General features: G+C 40.1%; 1 protein-coding gene across 3 annotated transcripts in view; it reads right to left on the reverse strand.

The window, feature by feature from the left end:
- Window positions 1-27,786, reverse strand: part of SLC24A2 (solute carrier family 24 member 2) — a 102,077-nt gene that overhangs the window by 41,532 nt on the left and 32,759 nt on the right. For all 3 annotated transcript variants that reach the window (XM_044427930.1, XM_044427931.1, XM_044427929.1), the window contains exon 3: window positions 125-154. In XM_044427930.1, coding sequence (XP_044283865.1) covers window positions 125-154 — 30 coding nt within the window. The remainder of the gene's footprint in view (window positions 1-124; window positions 155-27,786) is intronic.

Raw genomic sequence — 27,786 nt, forward strand, 5'->3', positions numbered from 1 at the left:
ATAGCTGTAGGATTATATTTATATAAGACACACACACACATACATACAGTGGTTGCAAGAAATTTCACCTACACGTTTTATAAACAAGATGTCTAGATATAAAAAGATACTAGCTGCTGCCTACCGTCAGCGTCTGGTCTTCCCCGGTGTTAGACTGCATGGGTTGCGGAGGGAGACAAAAACAAAACATTAAATGGCTGATGACACATGCAAGCGTTTTGAGAAATAAGCATTAAAAAGAAAGTGTTAAGATGGTAACTATAGAAATATGCTAGCATATCAACAAGCATACCTGAATGTCATGAAACTCTAAACTACATCTGAGTCATCTACTTAAGCAAGGCCATGAAAAATAAAAGCCTTCAGAGTACACCTGTTCAGAGTGAGATGGATGGAAGGAATCGTCATGGTTGTGTTGAAGTTCTGAACAGTGAAGCTAACATTCTATGAGCAGGCATCATTAATATTCATATTCAATATAATTAATATTAAGGTCCAATAGGAGGTTCTCTTGAAATGCAAGTATCTTCAGACACCCCTCCATATGCCCTTGCCCCCATCCTGAGGCTGCTCAGGTTTACCCAGGTGTGCTATTTACATAAATAGTTTGGTCCCTAGAGGCTAATGTATAGCAAGAAGTCAGGCCTCCACACAAACAAATGTAAATTCTGTTCAGTTTTCCTGGGCTGCTGTGTTGCAACATTTAGTGGAAGATGATGGAACTTTGGTGTCCAAGCTGAAACTATTCTCTGAGAATATCTTCCATCTACTGGATAAAAGTACCCAGTTTAGCATCTACTGATTCTCTTTTATCTAGCATGTCTAAATCAATAACCAGATTTGCTGATATGAAGACTTTCTATTTGATCTCTAGTTTTGTCTTCCACCAACCCAGTGACCTGTCCAGGTCATCCTAGATGGAGACAGAGTTCAGTTAAAAAAAAGATTCATTTTATATTTTCAGAAATAGAGGATCTACCACTGACTAGAATTTTATTTACCCAGTGACCCTGGGCACTGAAACGATACATCACTTGACAGAGCCCAGTCTGGAGGTCTTTTATGTCTCCTTCTCCTACCTCTCCATTATCATCTTAAAACTCTGACCACTGACACAAAATCATTGGATTCAGGCAAAGCAACAATCCACATTCAAGGGTTGTTGTTGAAACTGGGGCTATCATGTTGTATGAATCCAATCAAGGCAAGCAACCATGGGGAACAACCCACAGTTCACAAATGAACAGCAAACCATGAGGGTTTCTTCATGAATTGTTCATCATTAACAAGCCATGGTTTGCCGGCACAGCTGGGCTAGACATGGTTTCATGCTAACACATGTTTCGGCAACAAGCCATGGTTCAACAGCAACTGACATTCTACTACTTCTACGCTTGAGTTTGGGTTATCATGTTGTCTGAACTTAGTCAGTAACTTGGTTCACAGGACATGACAAGCCATTACGGGTAACTAGTCACAATGGGTTGTCATGTCATCCAAACGCACATTGTTTCCTACAGATTCATATTTTTTTTCAGTAACAGGACACATGACAATCCATGGGTTGTTCCGGCTTCTTTGATTCGAGATAGATTGTTGCGTCATCCTAACCCAGCACTGTAATTTCTTCAAGGTTCCAGGGATTAGCTAGAGCGTTACTAAGCAAGGATGGCAAACCCACTTGCCTCTATTCATGATTTTGCCAATGCTGCTGCTAGCCTTTTACATGCAGCATGTTGGAGTGATTGTAACTGGTTGGTGACACTTTTTATTTTATTTTTCTCAGAGCCAGAAAATTGTGCAAATGTGTTTGTAATTTTTTTCAGTTTGTCTTTTACAAGGGCACTCTTATGGCTGTGCAGTACTTTCCTAATCAACCTGTTTTCACATTTTAGGAAAGTGGAGTAAATAATATACATGGAAATTAACATGGTGAGCAGACTTTTAGGCTAATTTGCACACAGTTGCCAGGGGCCAGTTGCTGAATTGTAATAGCATAAACAATTGAACTGAAAAGTATCAAAAGGGGGGATGAAAGTAGAAAATGCCGGTGTACCATCTTCTTCCTTAACACTGCAATTCTCCTGATTTTTTACGTGTTTTAACTGGCATTTTTCAGTGCCTTCCACCTTTTCCCCTGGAAAGGGAGGTATTGCCACCCCCTCACACACATTTTCTTGCCACTCCTATTCTGAGTATGTACAGCTGCAGTTCCCTAACAGTTCTAAAAAAGACCAAACAAGCAAACTGAGAAGGTGCCTGAATGGGACAGAGCGAAGGAGGTCCTACAGGTCTCTGTGTAAGCACTGCTGATGTCAGTAGTCCATTTGTTCCACTTCATTTTGTCATCTGCAAGGGAGTGTGCATGTTTAAAAAAAAAACACAACAACCCCAAACCTTATCAGAATATTTGTGTATTTTTGGACTGGAAAATAGATGTACATTTAATGACCAAGAAATAAATGAAGGGACAGGTTGCACCTATGTAAGGGCAGGACCATAAATAGAGGGTAAATCTGTAGTTACATGTAAAGAGGGAGTTATTTCAGGAAGCAAATTTCCCTTCCGTTTATTATCCATTCTTTAAATTGGTGCACATAGATCCTCTATTTACTTCCCAACAATTCAACTTGCATATATTTCTCCAAGTTTTTCAGAACTCTCAGTAAACCAAAGTAAGCAAGTAGTAAGTGAAAAGAAGTTGTGAAAAGGGACTCAAGATTCAGGGAAGAGTTGAAAAGTTGGAGAGGGGGCTATATTATCTGGCCTCCTTTGGTGCATCATCTTTTCCTGCTTTTTCACTCTTTGCCAGTGCTTTCCAATGGAAGACTTGGCCACTGGATCATAGCAGCTATGGACAAATTAGCCTCTGTGCAGTTCCACCTTGTCGATTTCCAAATCTACTTTGCTGCTCATGACAACTGTTAACAGTGCACTTGTGAATGTGTCAAACACCACCAACAACTTTATTTAACAAAGTGTGAACATAGTTGAGCAACTATCAGAGGAGGAAAATATCACGAGGGAGGGACAGGGAGCTGAAGAGGGTTCTGCCACAAAGAACACTAGTATGATAGCTGAAGAACCAAGGACGAAGTGTGTGAGGGGGTCATGGGGAGCCCAATTGTCTCCTGAATGTGTAGCTTATCTGCAGGTGGCTTATCGTCAGGTGAACATACCCAGGAATATGCCTGCTTTCACCTCCCTATAAACCCTTCACCAAACCTACATCTTGTAACTTCTTGCCTGTTGAAGAGATTTGGAGATCTGAACATTTGTACCATTCTTTGCCCCTTCATGGATCACTGCCTTGCCGTGGCGAAGGGGCTTGTGTAGCTCAACGAAGCTATGAGCTAAGCCGTGCAGGGGCACCAAGACGGACAGGTCATAGCAGAGAGCGCCGACAAAAGCTGATCCACTGGAGAAGGAAATGGCAACCCACTCCAGTACCTTTGCCATGAAAACCCCATGGACAGTACCAAAAGGCAAAAAGATATGACGCTGGAGGATGAGCCCCATTTGTCTAATAAAGCTACTGTTACAAACATCAGGCTGTGCAAATGCTTTTGATAAATCAAAATTTCTAACTAACATGGGGAGAACTATGGTAATAACCAATACCTTCAATGGCTATTTGTAAGCCGTCCTGAGATGTTGTTAAGGATGGGATAAAAATAGTGTAAATAAATATAAATAAATAAATATTTATAGCCACACTAATTACTGCTTCATAGCAACTTGTCTAGAAACAGAACCTGTACTTTGCACATGACTGTAAACGTCCTCAGTGTGGACTAAATATTGCCATGGACAATTGCAGGGGCTGCAGCTTGTTCTAAAATCAGGATAAATAACCACAGTTGGAACTTCAACATGCTGTACTGGACATAAGATGCAAATGCAAAGTCTATTGACTTCTTTGTCAAATTTGGAACAGAAAGAACAGGTTACATACAGCATGCCAGAATTCTGTGAGTAAGAAATGGCTATTTTTCACACTATCCCACGCATACTAATTCAATAAAGGGATTATCTGGTCTACTTTCTGTCCTGAGACCAGCTAAGTTACACCTACAGTGATTCATAAAAATGAATGATAATGATAAACCTTATCGCATAAAACTGCACAAAACCCAACAGCTACAACTATGCTATTTTCTTATATAATAACCCTTAGCCACCTCAGCTTTTGACATGGAAAAAGACTAAATATCTGAAAACATTTCTCCAGTTACTGACTTCAGACATAAAGATTACTGGAAGACAAATATGTTTTTGGTATAAACATGGCAATGAATCAGTCCATTTTCTTGCCTTAGTAAATAAAAAATAACAGGCACACAATCCATTATCTCGTAGTAAGTCCCTAGCTGGGATCATCATGATGACAGAAGGGTTCTGTTAGAAGAGTCTGTGTGGGAGAGGGCTGCCTCCTGCTTCTCTGGTCAGGAATGCTCAGTGCTCAGGGCTATCATATGACGTTCTAAGCACACTGTGTAGGCAACTGAAGCCTTCTAATATAAAACCATAAACGTCATTAAATGTTTGATGAGCTTTCTAACATATATTCATCAACATGGATCATTACCACTATCCAGAGAATGTAGCTTGTGTGCAGAAATAAGTGGTTGGATCCAGACTTAAAGTAGTTCTAATTGAAGTGGACTTGACCAACCACTTCTTGCTTCAACTGATCTAGCCCTTTAAAAAGTCTACACAGAGAACCGGGGGTACCTAATAAGAGAGGTGAGCTGTGGTGTTGTGGGGAAAGGGGATCTCCTCAACTCAGTGGAAATACCTTCCATGAGTGGGATGCTTCCTCTTGTAGAAGGTCCCTTTTTCTTATGGAAGGCTGGTTCTGGGTCCAACCTAAGATATCCGTTAGCAGATGTTCAGATGCATGTACACCTACAAAAAGGCTCAAGACCCTTGAGTATGCATGCATGTGTGAGAGAGATAAACACCTGGAAAACATTATTCAACCTCATTTAGGTTCTTTAGTGCTCCATCTTATTAGCAAATAAAAAGCAAATATTTCTCCAGAGGTGCCTTGAGCCTTTCAAGGAAATGTCCATGCAAACAATGGACAATGGACAATGCAGGTAGCTCAGGCCAGATACTATGAAGGAAGGCAAGAAAAACTCAAACTGCATATTTTCATTAGACATACTATGGATAAAGTGTACAGCATTTTGCATAGTGAAAAGGCAATGTAAATATAATATGCATGGCCAAGATAATTCTTAAGAAAAGCACCACTTATGAAAGACACTATCCATTTTAGCCCAGAACTAAAGATTCCATGTGGCTTACAGGTAAGCTTCGGAGGAGAAAAGAAGGGTGAAGTATCGCATACTCACTGTCTTTCTCATGTAGATTAGTAACAAATGGCATCAAAACCAGCCCAGAGGTTAATATAAAATCCTTGTAAAATGTCCCATGGTTCAAAGCAGGTTGAAATGCATTCTAAAAAGAAGGCAAGGTTGGTAAAACTAAAACTACGTTGGCCCCACAATTCAGTGCTTAGATTCAACAGAATGCTCTCACAGTTTGGCATGTAGTCTCAACCTGAATCTACAACACGCAGACACCAGAGCAGTCTGAAGTGTGCTTTACTGGGGAGAAGCAAAGACTGTGCCCACTAGGACACTGTGTGTATTGGGGCGGGGGGCGGGTGTCCTGAAAGGATGCCCCGAAAATGTTTGCTATTTTGAATTAGCAGCAGCCCGGACTAGATTGGGGGAGGAAGCAGGCATCGGATCTGGCAGATCCAATGCCTCACTGCCTGTCCTTTACCACTGCTGCAAAGGTATCCCTCACTACTGCTATGCCCACAGGCTTTCCAGGGACTCCTGGGCAGCCCCACCAATGACTCTCCTCTGACTCATCCTTTCCTGCCTTAGGTGGTCTTCCCCAAATTCCTAGGTAACAGAGCTGGTAAAGACCTTGTTTGAGATGCCAGAGAGCCACCAGTTAGTCAGGTTACACCATGGTGGGGTAGATGGACCAGATGTTCAACTCATCACATGCATATGGCCATAGGTACTCACTGATCTGGGAACAACAGATGGCAAAAGAAGAAGGGGACGGCAGAGGATGAGGTGGCTGGATGGTGTCACTGAGGCAGTTGGTGTGAGCTTGAGTGGACTCCGGGGGATGGTGGAGGACAGGAAGGCCTGGAGGAGTGTTGTCCATGGGGTCGCGATGGGTCGGACCCGACTTCGCGACTAACGACGATGACTCACTGATATTAACTAAATGAAAATTCCATTTAAGCTGCTTCTCCTTTCCTCCACTTTATCCTAATGACCCAAAGCCAGTATATTAAAAATACTGGAAAATGTATCTCTTGCTGTATAAGCACAGGCAATTTTCTTAACCAATTTATCTGCTGAGTGGGATACAGCATTCGCCATCCTACTGAATTATTACTGCAAATGCTACTCCTGTTTCAGAGTTTCCTGGGCTTCAGTCATGTTCTGTTCACTTCAATCCACTGCCTAAACTATTAATGCAGTGTTTCTAAACCCTATTTTAAAATCCACAAGCAAGGATGCCAAGAACATTGTGTATATTACTCACAGAGGAAGATATGTGATTCTGAGATACAATATATTTCTCAAACAAAACAGCCTATGATTCTCGTGAGCTTCTAAGGCCTTGTTCACTTTTCCAGGTATATTTATTTGAGATATTGTTAGCTACTTTTCAATTTGTATACACATTTCCAAAGTAGGTTACAACTGAATGCAATGTTTAAACAAAATTTTATAATTAATTGCTGCAGTCAGAGAATGTTCCAGTTCACATGATCTGTGGCACCAACCAATAGCCTGTCCTAGGGTTCTTGGAAGGCTTGTGATCAGAAATGAGGGATTTCTACTCTTCTCTCTCATGCTGTAATAAGCCTTTTAAAAGATTCCAGTAGTGACGTGGAGGTTTTTTTTTTTAAAGCCTAATTAAAACATGAGGGTACTTTCTGGGTATCACTGTTAGGAAGGGAAGGGCTAACCTTATTCTCATGTGTACTGTGACAGCTACTGACCAAATCACCTGTCACCTTTTGCAAGCAGACTTTTTAAAAACCTGGACTGGTAGCAAGGGAGGCCTTTTGAGAAGCTTGGCGTCTGACCATTCATGTTGGGGCCGCCTGTCAACCATGGGGTAGCTCCACCCACTGTGCTGTGCTGCCCTGCCCTCTGCTGTCAGGTGACCTCCAAAGCACTTGCTCAAAACCAATGCGGTCACTGGACCAAAACCAAACGTCCTCCATCCTTGATCCAAGTGGATGTGCTCTTAAGAGTGTATGAATGGTCACAAAGCAGTTGCAACTACAACGACATTGACAAGTATTCTTAAACACACGTAGGCTGAGGACTGGGAACCTGTTTCCAGTTATCCCTCTGACATTCAGATCTTATAAATGGAATGGAGCGGGAAAATCTTCAGAGTATTACAGAAATCTCACATTCATGAAAAGTAAACTATTAAGTCATCTTTCCTAGAAGAAAAACAAACTGGGGTCAAAATATGGATTGATATCGTGATCCTTAAAATGTAACAAAAATGCATGAGATTCATCTTCATGTAATGAGTTCAAGATCAGAGTGACAGTGACAGAGTTCATCTCTGGCCTCTTTATCCTGGAGAAACTGTTTTGAGAACAGTCTCATTGCTTTGGGTGGAACATAGTTTTTTGCAATTCAAATCTTGCCCTTCAGGACAAAGTGTTTCAAAGATGAGCGATAATACTTGATAGGGATGAAAGGATGATTTGAAACAAGGAAACAGGAAGAAAAATGTAACAAAGAAAATTGCTTAGCCAAAGGAGGAGGGCACTGGGATCAGATAACGGGAGGGAACTGTCACACAGACAAGATGGCAGGACACTTGCCCAATGAATGACCTCGTGACTATTAGCAAGTACACCCTGCATAGGAAATAAGCTCATTATAATTCACTTGGGAGGGACAAAGTGGGAGGGAAGAAGCAACCCGAGGCGGGGGGGGGGCATAAAATGGGATGTAAAGATGTGCTTGTCGAGCTGGCCAGGGGAAGGACACTTCACTCCCTTTGCTGCAATAAAGTTTCAAAGTTGCCACACAAAGAATTTTCTAGATAACTGGAAAGTAAAAACAGTAACAAGAAGATATAGTCACATTAAAAATAATGTCCAAAAGTAAAGGTTGGATAAATAATCAAGAACATTCTGTTGCAAGGTTACCTACTGATACACTGAACACAGTGTTTAACACTATGTAATATAGTACTAACTCCTATTATCTTCCTGTAACATGTATTCAGAGAGACAACTTTCCTTCACAATGTCATTGCCATGGGAATGCACTATAATGGTAGCTTGTGTGCCAGTTAATCAGGATGAAGCAGCACAAAGCCTGAACAGCAAGTTCTTCATTATAGATAAAGTGTTCTGCTCCTACTGGGTACTGCAGCATTGTCTCATCTAATTATTTCTGGCACTTTATCAGCCTGTGAGCTTCCAAATAGGAAAAAGAAAATGCGCTCTTTACCTTCTTCTCTGGCCCCTAGCCATTCCAAGTTAATCAGTACATATTGACTTTCTCTCTTCTACCTCTGTCGCACAAAGAGAAAGGAAATAATTCAACAGTGCGGTATAAAGCTCACTGCATATTCATGACTCAAGGACCAAGTCCAGCATTCCTTAATCCCTGATTGTATCTACAAAAACATGGTTTGATTTTGATGTACACCTATTCCAAGACACACTGATCACAGGAAATTTTAACCTCTTTCTTGCAAAACGGGTGGCATGAAACCTGTCGTAATAGCACTTCAGCTTATAGCAAGCTGAGCACACACGTGATGAATTGCAAAGGTGCTGACATTTCTGTTTCACTCACATTGAAACAGCTTCTGCTTGTTGGGGAGGGTGGAATTTGTGGTGGAGGCCAGGAAAATGTCCATGATAGTAGAATGCAAATGGTCTTTACTGATGTATCGTTATCTGGAGTATACAAAGTGTGTGGTTTTGTGGTTAATTATTCTGGAGACTGTGGAGGGACTTCTTAAAAAATCCTTTGTCACATGAGTGGACTTCTGTTCATGCAAAAGGACTTCAACCTCCTTCTCTGTCTCCTGCAACCCTCCATAATTTGTCCCAGAGGCAAGTAGAGGACTGCAGTGAAGAGAAGGAAAAAATCTAATAGATATAATGATGTTTCTGCATTATAAAGCTAATTTGGACTAAATTCCGGATATTGCTGGAACACCAGGAATATTTTCCAAGGGGCTTTCAGCTAGAAACACAGCATGGGCTTCCAGAAACAGCCACAGATTTTCTGGACCAAAGGAATCATACAAACTGACCCTAATTCAAGACAGAGTAAATACAAGACTGAGCTAAGAAATGAGCTGAAGCATAAAGCAATAAGCTCTGTTGGCGTAGCAACTGAAGGAGCTCCTGGAAAAGGAGCAAAACTAGTAGAACAGCCAAAAAAAAAAAAAAGGTTAAATGTCTATCTGGGAATATTACCTGGAAATCAAAGAAAGAGTCTGATGTTTTTATATGCTCCTTAGAAAACATGTTGGTAGATAATTTGGGTAGAGAGCAAGATAAAACAGCAGGAAGGCATATGTGGCCAAGCAATGACACCACAAAGACCTCATGGTAAGCACTGCAAGCTTCCTCTGTTTACCCATGTTGCCATTTCCCATTTCCTCTCTTGGAGAATGCTTTAGATCGTAAGCCCTTCTGGACAGTGGTCCGTTCTCATCAGTTTCTGGGCTCCAGGGTTCTGAGAGCCACCTGGCAAGGCATGCTCAAGGGGCATCCTCATTCTGTGAGCCTACCTTCCCATTGACATTTGCACCGGCTGCTATCTCTCTGTATCTCCCTTCTTGTCATTGCCACCACCTGCTTGCTTACAGGTAAGGAGCAAGCGGGCAGTGGTATCTATTGCTCCTCTCTCATACCACCACCGCTTCCTCTGCCAGAGCAAGAGGCAGGTGAAAAAGCAGGTTGCAATGGTGAATATGAGGAATAAGTCCAGGGGCTTTTGCCAGTGGGCCCCTGTTAGGTTTTGGTCCACTGGGATGTATGCCAGCCCTACCTTATGTATTTTAATGATGTATACATATTTTCTCATGCGCTTCCTAGGGACAGTCTCTTGAAAAACACTAATTACAAATTTGAAATTGCCAAGCCTGGATCAGATTTCCTGCAAATGGACTGCATTGAAAATAATTTGAAAACATAAATGTTCCTGGTACACATTTAAAGCTAAAGTTTTTTTGTAAACTATTTTGGAAATGTGTCATCCTCAAAGAAGGCATATATAATTACTCTAATAACAGGGAGGCTGGCAAAGTGTCCCTGTCACCAGCAGGTCCTCCTGTTGGCTTGGGGACAAATGGGGGGAACTGAAAGGTGAGGATTTCCCAAACTCCAGGTGTGTTGGACCACATCTACTTCATGCAAAGCAGTAATGGCTGCGGCAGTGTTATGAGAGTTGTAGTCCAGTGCATCTGAAGAGGCTACTTCACCTGTTAGCTTTTTTTAGAGCTTTCCTCAAGAAATGTGTATATGGGGGAACATGACTCATGAATGTTAGTTTTTCAAAAAGAAATCTCCTCCCACCCTAAAAACTGGGACAAGCTGAGTGGAGTTTGCCCATCACTAAGGCTGTGACAGAAATAAAGAAAACTAGTTTCCAGGTTAGGAGACACAGAAGTCAGATAATTAGAACTCAAACACTGGATTAATTTTAACTTATATACAAAGAAACAAGCAGTGCTAACATTCAGATCAATAGCAGAGTCAGTTATATCCAATTTCAATATGGAAATTTAAAAATATTAATTTCTATAAAAATTAGTCATCCTAAGGAACTTTTATTTCAGTCAACCTCACTTCTAAGGTTTGGGGTTTATAATTTTGAAAAAGAATGAAATATACTTCTTATTCTCTCCCTTTATCTTGGTACTGGCCTAATCTCAGTCATCAAACAGTTAGTATTTTGTATGGAATATCTAGTAGATACAGTAAAAACTATTTCTTATAGCAGTACATATTTCTTTTATGAATGGTTAAATGCTTTCTCTTAGATACTTGATATTATAGATTTAATTTCAATTAAATCAAGTTAAATACTTTGGTATAAAGTTTCAGTTACCTGACAGTATAAACATGTGAGGGAATGATGAGCTACTAAAACCTGACTAGCCAAGCCATAGGAAAGGTCAGAGTCACAGCTCTGACTAAATGCATTCTGAAGCTGGAACTGGGACTCCAGACTCGGAGCAACCTCTCAACTGGAACTATTCTGCCCATAATGGGTGTGGCTCAAAGGCGGGAAGAGCCACTTTGGGACATGCATCTGGTGAACTTTCTGGGGGACAGGAAGGGAAGGGAAGGAATGATGTTCCACTTCGATATGATATATCTTGGCTGCACCTCAGCCTGCCCCCTTTGTGAGCCAAAGAACAAGACTTATGGACGATATCAGCCCTCCAAGACTTTTGCAGGGAAGGAGAAGAGCAGAAGCAATCTTGTTCCGTGCTGTCCTCTCATGCTCAATAGGATGCCTGTAATCTTCCATGTTCGAAGGCTTTCAGCACTGCCCCAAAATGGAATACAATTTAATGCAATCCTGCAAATCTCAAATTCCACATAAATAAAGGAAGCATAATGATTACTTGTGCAAGTACTTCATATGTACACTTGGTAAGTAGTCTTCTGCAAACATTTAGGCAATGTTTGGCCTAAATATGCTTACAGCAAATGCATTATAAGCTCCAGAAGGCTTGTGGGAGTAACAATCTTTAAGCCCTATTATAACCTATTAAGGGAACGAAATAAAGCATCTTGCATTTGGGTACGGGTCCAAAGGAATTATTTGGATTGCATCTTACTTTTTGCATTGCAGACTATCACATACTCTAAATAGCACCAAATTAAGAGCAGAAGTGGAAATGAAATTAATACAAATCTTACAATGGTCTGTGCGATTTATGCCCTAGCGGCACTCTGAACAAAATGTCTTCCCATACACCATCCATATTCACTAACTTACTCCTCTGTGTATTTAAGCAGAGTAATTTAACATCGATCCTAAACAACGGAGTTAATGTGCCTGCCAGCATCTATAACGATGGGGTCTTGTCATGTGGTGAGATTCTTCAGCCAGAAGAGCTTTTGAGATACTGCTTCCTAAAAATAGTTTTAGACCAAATAAACTTTCCCCTATGAAATAATTTTCCATGATTCATAGTATTCTTGCTTGAAATCCACTGGACTTCTCCAAATATGTTTGAGTACAACATTATATTACAGGCAATTAAACTGATTTGCAGAAAATATTAATTTGTTAGTACTGATGTCTCTAAGTAACAGACATTTCTAAAAGGCATCAAAGCTAGGGTATTGTTTCCCAAGCCAGTGCCTCCAAGATATGTTGGACCACAATTACCATAATTCCCAGTCAGCATTGCTGACCGGGAATTATGGGAGTTGTAGTCCATACATATGAAAGTGGGAGAAAAAAAGCACCAGGTTAACTTTCTAAAAGACAATTTTGCTTGATGCTCAGTCTTGTCTCATCAATTGCTTGCCACTTGGGAAAGGAAGGACCAGGCAAGACTGCATATAGGCTAGTTTGTGCCCAGCTGAGAATGGCCAATTGTAAATTGAAAACTGACAGTGATAAAAGGAGGGGAAAGTGGAAGAGAAGGTGAATCAAAGGGGGAATATGTATCTCTTAGCCATGTAATTTCCTCTGTTTTAAGTGTTGAATTGGCAGTTCTCAATATCTTTCACTTTTCAAACACTTCTCCAAGTCTCCACCTATTCCAGAAAAGAGAAATATTAACTTCTCCTTCCACTTTTTCAGAGCAGCTACTATGGTTCCCTGTCCTCTCTAAAGCAATACAGAAATGTACACAAATTGAATGGCCAACTTGTAAATGGAGAAAGGATTTACATATGTGTAGTAGAAAAATCAGTCTCTGACCTGATTTGTATAACACAACAACATGATGGATTGTCCAGTGGACAACCAATGATGACTTCTTTGCAGGGTGACTCTGTGCAGGATACAAACTTTCCCAGGCTGTTTTCATGGCAGAATATAACACGAACAGTGCAATGTCTATAATCATCACTGAAGTAACAAAACATAGAAACATAGAACAGAGTGAGTCAGAAGGGGCCTCCCGGGCCATCTAGTCTGACCTCCGGCACCAGCCGGCTCCGCTCACGACATGCCCACCCTGTGCACATCCAGCCTGTCTTTGAACAGCCGCACTGATGGGGCCTCAACGACCTCCCGTGGAAGCCCATTCCACACCCTCGGGGTCCTGACTGTCAGGAATTGCTTCATGGCATCCAAATGGAACCTTGGCTCCCTGAGTTTTGCTCCGTTGGAGTGCGTCCTGCCTTCCTCTGCAGGGGAGAACAGGTCTCTACCCACCTCCATGTGACACCTCCTCACATACCTGTATATCACCACCATATCCCCTCTGAGTCTCCTCTTCTCCAGGCTGAGACCCAGTTCCCTCAGTCTCGCCTCATACCCCATCCCCTACAAACCGGCCACCAACCTTGTGGCCCTACGCTGCACTGACTCTAACCTGGCTATATCCTTTCTGTAATGAGGGGCCCAAAACTGAGCACAATACTCCAGTTGCGGGCGCACCAGAGTCATATATTGTGGTAGTAATACCTCTCTCGATCTAGAAGCCACATTTCTGGCTATGTAACCAAGCGTGGCGTTCGCCCTCTTGACCACCGCATCACACTGCTGACTCATGTTTAGCCTGCAGTCAACCAGCACCCCGAGGTCCCTTTCACAAAGAGAAACTAGGAAAAGAAAGACACCCTCCAGTATCTCTCTCTCTTTCTCTCTCTACCTCTGCCTAGCATGACTTTTGAAATATGCCAAGTAGTTCATATATACACACATATGAAGTACTGATTTCTAGATCTCTAAAGTATGCAGGCCTTATTAGCTTAGGAATTTAGAACTGGGCAAATCTATTTGAGAAGACTTTAATGTGCGAGAGCTGGGTCCCCTCTCTACATCTCCAGTATTTCACATACATGTGAATCATCCTCACTTAATTGTAAGCCCAGGGCAAAAGTAGTGGTTATTCCAATTAAACACAGAACAATGGTCCTTCTTTTGGGTGCCAGTGTATTTGCAGGTGGTCTCAAGTCTCTGGGACTCCTGCTACATCTCTATGTCCATTGACTACACCATCATGAGGAAAAATACATTCCCTATTAGCCACATGTTTACCTTACAGCAGTTATGTTTAGCTTGGCTTTAATGGATATAATTCAACCATTTATAAAGTATGATCCAACACTCTAGAAGAATGTGATATTAAATATTACATAGCATTTTCTCAGCTTTATGAGATACATTCCCATTTCAATAAAATACATTTGACTATGATAAAATGTTGGTGCTGTAACCGATCCAGAAATGCATTAAGGTTAAGAAGCCTCAGAGAATGGAGGCCTAACCGCATCAACAGGGATGGGTATGTATCACTTCCCATATATTATTGTGGGCAACTTTACAGGAAACTGAAGGTCATTCCAATATCATTACAGATGATACTAAAGCTGGAAGAAAGGTGCCCAGTGAACTCAAGGCTGGGGTAAGCTATCCCTGTCACCCAGATGCATCTTCAAACATTACCTTGTGTATAAATCTCCTGTCTTTAAAAGAGGAATTTTGTATGGAGCTAGACATAAATGATGTTTATATGTAAAATCATTCGACTGTCTAAATACTTCTTACTAAAAATGCTTTTTGGTTGGTTAAACCAGCTGCATTATTTCCCACACAAATGGAAAAGATAAGTAGGCATTTGGCCTGGAATCAGACTAATCTTGCACATGTCTCTATTTCTTTTTATAGGCAGCACAGCTGGGAAACAACTTTCCAAAAGGACACCAACTGCTAGCAGTTTCTGTGCTGCTCCAGTTGATCTTTCCTTAGGATCTCACCTAATTCTCCTCAAGCATACATACAGATCTCCAGTTTCATCATTATTCTCTCTCCATCCTCTCTCATCCTCAGAAATAGTTCTTAATGCTAGTTCTTTGGCTCCAAAAAAAAAAAAAAAAAGGAATAAAACCTCTGAAAAAGCTACTTTTTATTATATATTAATGCTTTTCTTTTCAGCAATCAAAGGTTTAAGGTAACTCAGTTTTTTAATATAGCTTGATTTTAAAAAGATATCTTCATACAGTTCTCTTGGTCTATATGAAGTTTTTGGTCTGTATGAATTTTTCATCTGGTATTGCTTCAAGAGTTAGGGTCCTCTCTCACTCTCTCATATGTTAGTGTGCATTATGAATAAAGTCTAACAAAAGTGCCTATGAGTTCGATCCAGGTTTATGAGGTGGATCCAGGTTTACGAGCCGAATCTAGGTTTACTTGAATCAGCTGTGCTGGTGGAAGCAGAATTGCCACCAACCAATTAAACAGGGCGAAGTGTGGTGTGTGTGGGAGGAGGTATCCCCAAATATCAGGTGGTGGGTTCTTTGATGAGCAGAGACCCTCCTCATGCAGAAGACACATCCTGGGTCCAACCCACTGTTTTGGCACCTATTTTTTAGGCAATATCAGTATTTCCATTTATCAGTGAAAGTATCTCAGTAGCTGTCAAACGTAATTTGAATTAGCAAGGGGGCTGAAATCTTCTTTCACAGAATGTTATGGGGGATGGCTGCTTCTTTTTTTAAAAATATTTAATTTTTTGGTAAATGATAAGGAATAGAAAGAAAAGCAAAAGCATCAGAAAGAAAATGAGTGTAGAAAGAGAGAGCAAAGAGGAGAAAAACTATCTCTAGTTTGATTCTGGATATGCTCTGGGGTGAATCATAGCTTACTTGCCGTCTTTGTTAAAGCAATATTCTATGTGAAATTATTAGTTTTATTTGGCTACTTAGTAATTTAATTGAGCATTATCTATAGCTATGTATTATCATGGAAAATGGTAGTTATACATTTAGATGAAATAACGTCTATTGCTGATTCTTTGTGGAACTTCTCGTTTCTACTTTTATAAGCAATTTTAGTACGTGGTCCCTTGATAACTTTTTTACTGCTCTTGTTTTCTTTCTGTTTCTTATTATTTACATAAAATAATATAAATAATTAAAGAAAAAGGAAAAGACTACTGACCCTAGCTGTTCAAATAACAGAAGCAAAGGCACTTTTGCATGGTTTCTCCAGTGTATCAAAGTTCTGATGGCACAGTACCTGCAACAAGTATTTGGATTGCTCAAGCATCCCCTTTTCCCATCTCATTCTGACCTTCAAAGTGCAAGGCAGAGCAATTCTATGACTTCTCAGCATCTGAGGAGTTATCATAGGATCGTGTGGTTCCCCATCCTTGAGTCACAGGCATAACTGGATGTGCTCAAGGCCTGTCTAGCTATAAATATCATAACAGGAGAAGCAGGAGCCTGGAAAGAGATCTTCTTGCTGGGAGAGCTCTGGATAGACAGAGGACTGTGAGATGGAGTCCTCTGTCTTGATCTTTAGGATTGCCCCTCACTGGACCATCAAGCTAGACTGTACATGCACTGCTGAATTAAAAGGTGTGCATCCTACCCCTTTGCAGGAAAGCTCTTTGAACAAATGGATAGCCTCAAGCATATGCTTAAGTGCCACCCACAAACCAAGAACTATTGGAATTCTGAGAGGAGAATTGCTCTACCACAAGAATAGTTAGCCCTGGCACAGATATTGATCCAGTAATGTTTCACGAACATGGATGGGGCTGACCCTATAGTGGCTCTGCACAGGCTGGCTATGGATACCCTGGCTTGAAAAGCAGAAGAAGTTGCTTTTGAGTGGAGTGAGCTCTTAACAGAACCAAGAGTTCTAAACTCTCCAGGGGATACGCCAGAGAAATCATCTGTAGCAACCAGGAAGCAAACCTTTGTGAAAAGACTGGGAACACTTCATTTTTGCTGGCATAGCAAAGGAACAGCTTCTGGGATTGATGAAAGCTTTCCATTTGGCACCAAAAGAATGCTAAGGCTTGTCAGACACTGAGGCTAGGGAAAGTGGATTCCAGTGATGTAGCTGGCGACAAGGAGAAGGCATGTAAAGCAATGTCTTTGCTGAGAAGGAAACTTGAAACCACCTTTGGATGAAAGGTAGGATCTGGGCAAAGAATGACAGACAAGATGCAAAACCAGGGTGGATTATGGAGGGCAGTCAGAAATCACATTTGTTGGCGCCAGGCCTCATTCACTCTGAGTGATACTGGGAAGCCCAGTACTGGCACTTCAATTGAGATGAACCCTGTTGACATAAAGGACAATCTGTTTGTCTGCGGATGAGGCTGGGCAGCAGAGGTGATGGAATAGAACCACTTATGAGGCACATTGGGAGGCTGCTGATAGTTTATTCCCATCATTCCGTCTGTCATTCTGGCCTTTTGAACTGAATCCATGGCCTCATCTGTCTTAGAATTAAAGCCACCCTTGCTAACAAATAGAAGGTCCTTATTTGGGAGCAAGCTTCCTAGGACATTATTTCATTTAATAAAAATAATTGGCAAGCTACTTTATGTCTCCATTCCTGGAAGCATATTCACTTATCTTATTCTAAGCTGAACATGATTTTAAAGGGCATAGGATAGACAATTCCTACAGAGAGAGCGCTCAAGCATCTAACATATGGGCGAGCAGCTGTCAAGCGTACAGGATGTACTTTGCTTTTAGTCTTTTTTAAAAAACTAGAACCCTGAGAACTACCAACCACAGCCAGATGCAGCACAGTGGCTCAGTCAGATGGATACATCAATAAAGAACTAAGGAACAGGGTGTTTCAGAACACATGGTCAATACCAGAACAAAACTCACAGGTCCTTTCACACAGAATCTACTTCTGGTTTTCCCTTAAACAGCAATGCAATTTAGACAATTGGGGGAGGATACAGCTGGTGAAATAGATTTTTTTTTTTTTTTAAATTTACCGTGACACCACTATGAGCTTCTGAGTGGCTTTTGGAGGGACAGCTCTACTGGTATTCTTGGCTCTACCTTCTTTAAGATTCTAGGTACATAAAAAAGACTTCAGCATGTACAGCTTTGATTCCTGGCATATTGACAAATTACACAAGTGATGCCTGGATTGCAGGTCCTACCTGTACGTTATGTAAACACACCAGGAAACTGAAGTATGGTGAAGTGTTTACATACACTGATGTGAGAACACCAAAGATAGCAACAGTAACCAAACCAGTACAGATACTTGTAAGGCTAACTTGTCATGATGATGATGATGATATACAAATGTTTTGTTAGGCCACCAACAGTCAGTGATGATCAGAAAATCTAGCAGATAGACAAGCACATGATGCAGGGGTCACCTTGTACACTGGTACTTCGGCTAACAAACGCTATGGTTCACAACCAAATCGGGTCGTGAACAAAAATTTCATGAAAACTTTGACTTGGGTTGCGAACTCCGCACTGGGTGGCTATCAAGATTGCAGCCATCTCCCCCCAGCCCCCAAGGGGAGAAATGGCCATGACCACAGTTGTGTTCATGCAGGGAAGACGTGCGTGATTGCGGCTGCGCTGTGCTGCGCAATCTCAGTCAACTCCCCCCCCTGCAACCAGCACGATTTCAGCCATCCCCCCCTCCCCCGAGTGGGGAGATGGCCATGATCGCAGTCGCATTCATGCAGGAAAGTCGTGCGTGATCGCGGCTGTGCTGTGCTGCGCCCATCTTTCCTGCAGGAGCGTGCCCATGCCAGGATTTCTTTAAGAAGCACCACCCCAACATAACCGTAACAAACAGAGTGTTGAATCTGATGAACGATGACGTGGTCTTTCATTTCCAGATGGTTGTGCAGTGCAGGAAAAAACAAGTGACTATGGACAGATTTTTCACCAAAATTGACCCTGCAGCTAAGAGACAAAGAAGAGAGGAAACCCCTGAAAGTGATCTCCCCATGTCCTTATGGAGGGAGACTCTCCCTCAAAACAATAACCCCCCCCCCCAGGTTAGTGTTCTCCCCTGTACTTTGTTACTTTGTTGTTCTTTGTCACTTTGTTTCAAAATTTTCTGATTAAAAAAATTAGTTACAGAACGGATTAACCTTACTTACATTGAATCTTATGGGGAAATTTGACTTGGTTCACAACCAATTTGGGTCACAACCAGAGTCGTGGAATGGATTAAGTTCGTGAGCCAAGGTACCAAGGTATTTGTAAATCTTAACAAAGAGAAACTCATCTAAACAGCTTAAAAGCAGGTAATTGAGTATCCCCCTTTGTAAAAGACTTTCATATCTAGCTTGCAATCTTGACATTACTGGCAGAGTTCTTTTCTATGGATCTGCTTCTGAGCAATCAAAAACGATTTGAAATCTCTTCCAGTATCTGACAGACAATGTCTTTCATTGTGCAGATAAGGAAATTGCAATTCCTTGAACTCAAAATATTGAATGCAGCCTAAGTACAGGAAGTGTATATGGCTTATTTCTGCATAGATGCTTTAAAAGCTTTACAAATACTGGACTACTGGCTATTTCTTGACATTAAATTTTCAAAAATAAAAAAATTATCTTTTAATTTTTGTTGCCTTCTCCTTGTTCTTCTGGGATTCTCTGTTCCTCACTGATAACAACAATGACTATAACCTAGATGCATATTGCAAGCAAACAAGCTAGCAATTACAATCAATTACTCAGCTTCTCTGTTCCTTACCCCAATCTGTGATATGGGAATAAATATTGACCCACCTAGGAAAGGTGTTGTAAGACTTATCAAGGAAATAAATGTGCAGCAGCTGTAGCACTCTGGAACCACCACCACCACCACCACTGAAGACACACTTTATTTTACAATACTGTTTTTTCTGTCTCTGAAACAGTTTAATTCTGATTTTTCAAACTAAATAACAGGATACTAAAAGAGACAATGGAACCATATATAAGGCACTGACCTCCACTGTCTGAGATTCTATTTATGGCAGTGAATTATCTGCACCATGCCATGCTAACGCAAAGGTAATTATCACTCATACCAATGAAGATATTTTTATAAAATCATATGGGAATACCACAACATTTAATTGCTTTATTGGGATAGTTTGTTAAACATGCATATTCACTGCTGCCATAAAAAGCATCTATTTAAAGGATCTGTTTTGTGAATAAAGCCTAAAAGAACAGACTTTCTCACTACACTGAGAAAGTTATCTTGCTATTTACAAAAATAAATGTGTGATATGGGAAAATTTCAGACGAAGCATGGTGTTAATTTGTGATAAGGACAAAGTGCAAGAAAGATATCACCTAAGTTTATCTATGACTGGAGAATCTCCAAGGAAAATGAAGTTAATTAAAGAACATCTCAATTTACATTTTTTTTAGGACCAGCATAATTACATGTTCCATCAGAGGACAGAGGATATGAACCACTTAAATTAGCTTCATTTGGATGAGTGGGGTTAAGTGGATTTCATGCAATTGCTTCTTTCTCACGAGGCAGCTTTTGGGCACTCACTTTACAAAACCAAAGTAAGAGGGTCTAATAAAGGGATCCAGTGTAGCTTAGTTGTGGAGAGAATACTTCACCACTTGTTTGGCATTGATCTGTGCACGTACGAAATCACAGCCTGCTTCATCACAAATCGCCAAAGTGAGTGCAACAACCATGTTTTTGACGCATAAAAATGGTCACATGCTTCTGTTCTGGATCCTTTGTTTAAATATCTTTGACAGCCCCATGAATCTTTTGCTTTGGCAGCGAGTTCTGCAGCAGCAGCAGGCTGCTCTCCATGGTCCTGAAGAAATTACTATTTAAATCAAAACCAAGGCTGGGCTTTTGGCTAAGCATGTTCAGTAGTGCTGGAAAGCCTCATTTCCTATTTTGGAAATGTTGGATGATTACGTCAAAAGGGATGCGAGTGTTTTCCTAGTCAAAGTGAATAGGCAAACCATTCTTCACTTTGCCTTTATACTGCTCTCAATGACATAAGTGTGTAGTCAGGAATTGTGATGTGTTCTGGTCTGCTATAGATGGTCTATTGGCTTCATTTGTGCTCAATGACATTGGCTTGGCAGGACTCCGAGGGTATATACCACTCCACTGAAATTGTAGCCACCTGTTCCCTTTAATTCCTATCACCCTTCACCATGGGCTGTATGAATGGACTTGGAGATTAAAACATCTGAAGGCCTACAAGTTACCCACCCCGTCTTATTGGGTACTAGCGATTTTGTGGTAGAGCTCCAGTTGTATTCTAAACAAATTCTACTTTTTAAAAAGTTAAATAGAAATCAACATAATCAAATATATACTCATGGCAAGCTTAGTTAAAAACAACAGCTGCAGTAGCGCGATTCTCATCTGTTCCAATAAAGAATTAGATTCTGGCTGAGGAACTGAGCAAGGATGCAAGTTTTATATGGATCAGTGACAATTGGATTCGACAGAGCCTACTGGTTTCTGACATTACCTTAAAGACTTTCAATTTTACACTCTTTCCAAGTCACTATCCATGATACATGCCATTTTAAACAGCATTTAATTAGGAAGAATCTTAGCCATCAAAAATAGCCACAGAAAAGCTGAAGTATGACATTAAAACAGAGCCAGTTCCAGGAATGCGTTACGCATTAATGGGATTACTTGCATAGGGTTGCACATACATCTCTACAACTTGTTCAAAGAATGTTTAAGATTCTTTTGGAGGGTTTCTATTGAAGTCAACGACATCTCCAATTCAGAAAATAATAATTTTCAAATCTGCAGCCTAGGCAGGTTTGTCAAAGTTACTAAGATTCTGATAATAATATAGCCATCATACAAATATTTTCCATTTAAAATGCACACTGGGCTATTGAGTTATCTTTGTGCAGGATGAGTGAACTCTGTTTATTGATACTATTAATCTGATATATATTTTGTACTCTTCCATGATAATTTACAGTTTCATTAATTTTACTTTTCAAAATGTAGATTGACCAGTCCTATAAAATATTGCCTACAATAGAATCTATGTACATACAGTAAATACACTGATTCTGTAAGTTTTCACAAACCGCTCTGCCCAAAAGTATTTAAAAGCAAAAAACAAAAAATAAAAAAAACAAAAACAAAAACAAAAATTGTTTTTAAAAACTAACTTTTAATAAGTGTTTTCTGTGAATAACTATATTTGGTTCATTTGTTTTGCACAAGTCTGTGAGTATTTTAGTCTGGGCAATCCCTTATTATAGAAATAATCCTGAAATGACTCAGGTGCCCAGCAGTGGCATATGGAATCTGACCTAAGTTTTTAGTCAGTTGCACTGACATAAGAAGTCACGTAATGGCTACTCTGGACACATCATCCTGCAATCTGTCTGCTCCAACATGGTGAATTTGGTACTTAGCTCATGCCCATTCATTGCTTAGTGTACAAGGAAAGCCAGTCACTTGGTTAACCCATAATAACAATCCATCATTTAAAAATACAAACAATAGATTATTGTTAAATGAGAACAGCCCATAGCAGCATTTTGATGTCAATTGAGATCATATGTTCTTCAGGCTTGAACAATAATAAAATATGTAATGAAAACTGAAATGCCACAGAATTTGGTACACAGTTACTTCTTGCATTTATTTGTCAAAGTCTAAAATCATTAATTCAGATCACCAAACACCACTCTGGTAGCTCAAAAGTTTTTCTTTTTACATATCCGTGCACAGTTATACACCAGCAGGTACTAAACTATGCCATATTTCCTATTGAATGTGTATATATGGTATCAAAGCTGCTAATATTTTAATTACAAAGACCATCACAGCATTCTTGCAGAAGTAGGCAAAATGCCATCTGCTTTCTGAATGTTACACACACACAATGGCACAGTCCTTTTCTTTGCCTTGTTCTAAAAACCAACAACATTCAATAATATTTTTAAATAATTTTGTATATAGATACAGTTAGATTGCAATCACTCATAGGTTATGATGAAAAAACTGTGCATATTCCATAATCAGATTTGTCCGCAGACTGGTTGTAAGATTTTTTTTTGCACAAGTGAAAGTTCCCAACAACTCACTGACACATCACTGATTAAAACACAAACACCCCTCTGGACTAGGCAGGTTGCTAACCTGCAACTGTTGTAAAAATGAAATGGTAAAACCATGAAATTTGTTCCAGCTAGACTGTATGGATTGGTTAGTTTGGAAAGCTGACCATCATAGACAAGAATAAAAGGACATGAGAAACCTAACTTGAGTGCCATTTTTGGTATAAAGGTAGAATAGAAATCAAATATTTAATTGTTTGAATTGTTTTTTTAAAATTCTAAACCTTTTTTAATGAATGATATAAAAACTTTAGATAAATAAATAACTTTTGCACTATTAATAATAATATTTAGATTTATACTGTAGATTTTGATCACTTAACTCCATTCCTAAAAGGTCTGAAAGCAGTCAAAATAATCCACCCTATTTTAGGTAAAAGGAGTGTATTGCCAGTAGGTAACCCATACTCACCAGAAGATCCAGTTTTTAAAATGCAAATATTCCAATCTACATAAAAGAACCCAACAGTAGTTAAGCTACTAGGCAATCAATTTCTATACATTAATCAAACTGCAGTTATTTGATGGGTACTGGGCTGGTCAAAAGAGAGTAATGTCAGTCAACAAAAGCAGGAATAGTAAGAAGGAAAAGGAACTTATTGTTCAAAAATTACCTACACTGCTGTTTCATTTTTAAAACTTTTCTAGGCAGCTATGGACAGTAATTACTTCACTTGTGGCATAAATGTGGCTTCCAAACTTGCATTACAGTTACACACAGTGTAATTCAATGCAGGTTTATTTTGAAATACTTGGATCAATTTGGCTTACTCTCAAGTTCATGTACATAGTACATTCACAGACTGGCAAAGTACCAGATTGAGCTCTGGATCACTTTGCTCTGCCTGTTTATATGTCCTTCAGCTTGCAAAAGATATTTCAAAAACTTTTGCAGCACTGGAAGGGGAAGAAGTTTATGGGTGGCATTATAAGTCCAAGTCCGTAAGCACACTCAACAGCCGGGTTCCCCTATTCCCATAACTGGGGATTATGATGGAAACCAACATAAGCTTCTTTAACATTTTTTCTAAAGTTAGCTTTGAGGTGGAAAAATTTAATTTTTCCACAAGGAATAAAATAACTATTCTATGTTTTATCAAGGCGCATGTATAGCACATTGTATGAAAACTGGTGAAAAAGGGAATGGATTGAGATTAATTTACTTCACTGGGTTTCCCCTCCCATAACCACAACTGGCATATACTCTGCACATAGTTACAATCTACTCTGATTACCATTCAACCCTGTCACTAGTTGTCCCACTCTGTGACTGATTAATTTATTCACCTAGCTACTGGTCCTTCTTTGCACAGTAATGTACAATATTTTCAGATTCTGATTGTGAGCCCCCTTGCAAATCCCTTTACCTAAAAAAAACAAGACACATGTTAATTAACAAAATACAATGGGGAAAAATAAGCAGGAAGATATGTTCTCAGGAAGGTCTGAGAACCAGTCAGTTACCCAAAACCTTTTGACTCTAAATTACCCATCTGACTCTAAATGTCAAGAGTCTGGCATTCTTGGGGGAACCCCGAGCCTCTGAATTGGCCAGTAGCAAAAGAAGGTTAAATCTGGACAATGCAGAGCCAAGCAGGATTGGTTTTGATTTTTTTCTTGCTGATGACTTCTTAAGCTGGATTGCAATGTTAACTGCTGGTTTCTTTAAATAAGGAAATCTGTGTGAGCTGCGCTTCCTTAATACCTGCCATGAATTAGCCAGAGCAGCTTTTCCTACCTAGCTATCGTTGCCAGCAACAGGGGGGACTTAAGGTTCCGGGTCAGAGAGGTCAATCCTGAATTAGTAAAATTTGTATTTCTATGAGAACTCCAGGGAGCACTTTATGCAGAAGATTATACTGTGTTCTCTGCAAGAAAAGATGCAGACCACAACCAGATACCCAAAGGATTCATCTATCGCACCAGGGCTAGACATGTATTTTCCACTGAAGGCCAAAGCACACAAGATTCCATGCATGCAGTTGGCAGTTGTGCAAATGGATGAACAGGCGTTTTTCCTTCAATGCAAACAGCAAATACAGCCCAGACTGGGACCACAGTGGAGAGCAGAAGGTTAGATCCCTTCTACTTGAGTCTCAGTCCCAATTCCTTCCCCCATCCCCACACTCATTAGTTACTTTTAAGAAGCCATTTACACAATTACTATTCCTATGAATGGCATCTGAAACAGTTTGTTCCTATGCAGTTCAAATGGATGAAGACAAAGTATGTCAGTTTACAACCCAGTACCAAGGATTAGGAACGTCTAGGCAAGGTCATTAGAAACAACCTAAGGACAACTGCAGGCACTGTGAAATTCCAAGGATCCAGATTCCAAGGGTTGCAACTGTGATGCTGGGAGAGAAAATATTAATGTGAAATTCTGACTGGATGAAGCATATACTATAAGTTCTAATTTTAATAATACTGTTCTAAACTACATTTGTTGGTCTGTCAATAGGAGAGCTGAAACGTGATAAACAGGCTTATGAGTAAGGCTTATGAGTGCCGTAGATCTAATCTTGCCCACAAAAAACATTTATAATTTTAGTCTTCAGCAAGTTAGGACAATCTCTTTGAAGGAATTCAATGGAGATGAATATGGCTAAAGTCAATAGTAAAGCCTTGATCATCTCTTTTAAAAGAATAAATTAAAAGTGGCAGGTCTTAAGCTCAGTCAAAGATTTGGTAGGACCCTTTTAGTAGATATAGAGAGATTCAGAGAGTGGAGAAGCGGTGGCCCCAACCTGAATACTTGGACTTGGCCACATTGTCTATCCCTATCCTCTAGTTATTTGTAAATTAGACCACAGCAATGCATTTTATGCGGGGTTGCCTGTGAAGACTGTCTGTAATCTACATCTTGTGCAAGACGCAATCATCCAGATATATATGGGGGACAGCAAATCTAAGCACGTATCTCCAGTCTTGTGTCAGTTGCGCTGCTTACCAGTATGATTCTAGGCCCAATTCCTAGCATTCATCCTAACCCTGAAAGGTCTTAATCTCTTGGAACTAAGTTATCTGAAGAACCACCTCACCCGTACATTACTGCCTATATTTTAACTCAACCAATCCTTCTTGAGTGCCCACCATAAAATCAGCAAGACAGTGCCTCCTTGGTTGAGGGGATGAGCCTTTGGAACACCTTTCCAATTAGTCTACACCTTGACCATCCTACTATAACATTTAGGGAGGCCTTGAAGACTATCCTTTGATTTGATGCCACAGTGTAAGTCAGCAAAGAATCTGTTCAGATGTGATCCATCTTTAAGTTGAACCTTGTCTACTTTAAGTATTCTTTGGTGATATTGGCAGCTATAATGAAGCAAAAGTGTAATAAATGGTGGCAAAAGGGCCTATGATCAAGAAGGGAATTGCGGTTACTGTAATTAATGGGCAGATGTTCTGTAATTTTGTCTTCTGGGGAAAGATTGATTAATTTCATACATTTAATATGAAGATTGTTGAAAGCTGGAATAAAAGTCCATGTCATGAATCTGCAGCAAGATATAGGCATTAGGTTGAATCCTGTGTTCACTCATCCAAGAAGCGAAATGATACGTCAATCTATGCTCACAGTTCCAGGGGATCCTGCAACCTCTGGAGCAGATTTTGGTAAGTGCTGGGTAGAGGAGGAATGGGCAAAAACTCCTTCTCATCCTTCTGCTCGAGGGAACACCTGTGGTCAAAACTCAATGGAAAGAGTGCTCCCACTGGAGTGTTAGGATCCAAGCAAATAGTTTTTGTTTTATATTTGCATGCCGAAAATGTTCAGCAGATGTTCACAGATTTGCAATCTGTTGAAAATTCATCTGCAGCTTGAAAGTAAGTAATATTCTAATTAAATCGTTTTCATCTTTTTTTCTTTTATTTTTAGCATAAGGAGATGAGATCTTCCCAAGCAGAATGCCTGCTATGAATAGCTGCAGTTTCCAATAGTACATAAATGATTATTCAAGAAGCATATAATATTTTATAAATGTAATTAAAGCAACTTCTGGAAATATTGTATGAGTATTCTGCTAATTCTACTAATACCTATGTTCCTGTCTCAAAGGCATACGCTGCATTTTCACCTCTTACTCTTAAGCCAATACAGTGGCGTGATACTTCCACTGAGAAAAAGAATAACATTTTTTAATTTATATTTATGTACACCAGTTGCTGAGGAGCTTGGGCAGGAGGAGGTCTTGCACCCATACATAGTGGCTGTCATCAGGTACATAAAGCAGAACTGAATCATAGTTAACATACACCACTTCCATACATGAGAAAAAACTATCAAGTACCAGTTCTTTTAAACAACATAGATGATCTCCCATTCAACTTGGAGAAGGCACAGTCCAAATATCACTCACTCAATTCCTGGCAGTTTGCACTAATCCAGAACAAACAATAAACAAGAATGAGTATGTGGCTGCCCTGGAAACCCCCTTAAGGAAGTGTCTAGTTTTATGAGGCTGTTGAGAAATTGCTCTCTGGAATCTCAGACCTTTCTCGGAATAGTTCTCGTCTGTGGTTCCTTTTTTCAAATGAGAGGATTCTTACAACATGTAATCACAGACAACCTGATATAATGACATAATTCCCCACCCCTATCCCATGGAATAAATTGATTCAAGTTATTACTACCAAATCTGGGAACTGACAGCCGAGTGGGATCACTCAAGTCTG

Source organism: Varanus komodoensis, unplaced genomic scaffold, assembly GCF_004798865.1.
Source record: "Varanus komodoensis strain SLA01 unplaced genomic scaffold, ASM479886v1 scaffold19, whole genome shotgun sequence".
NCBI lineage: Eukaryota > Metazoa > Chordata > Lepidosauria > Squamata > Varanidae > Varanus > Varanus komodoensis.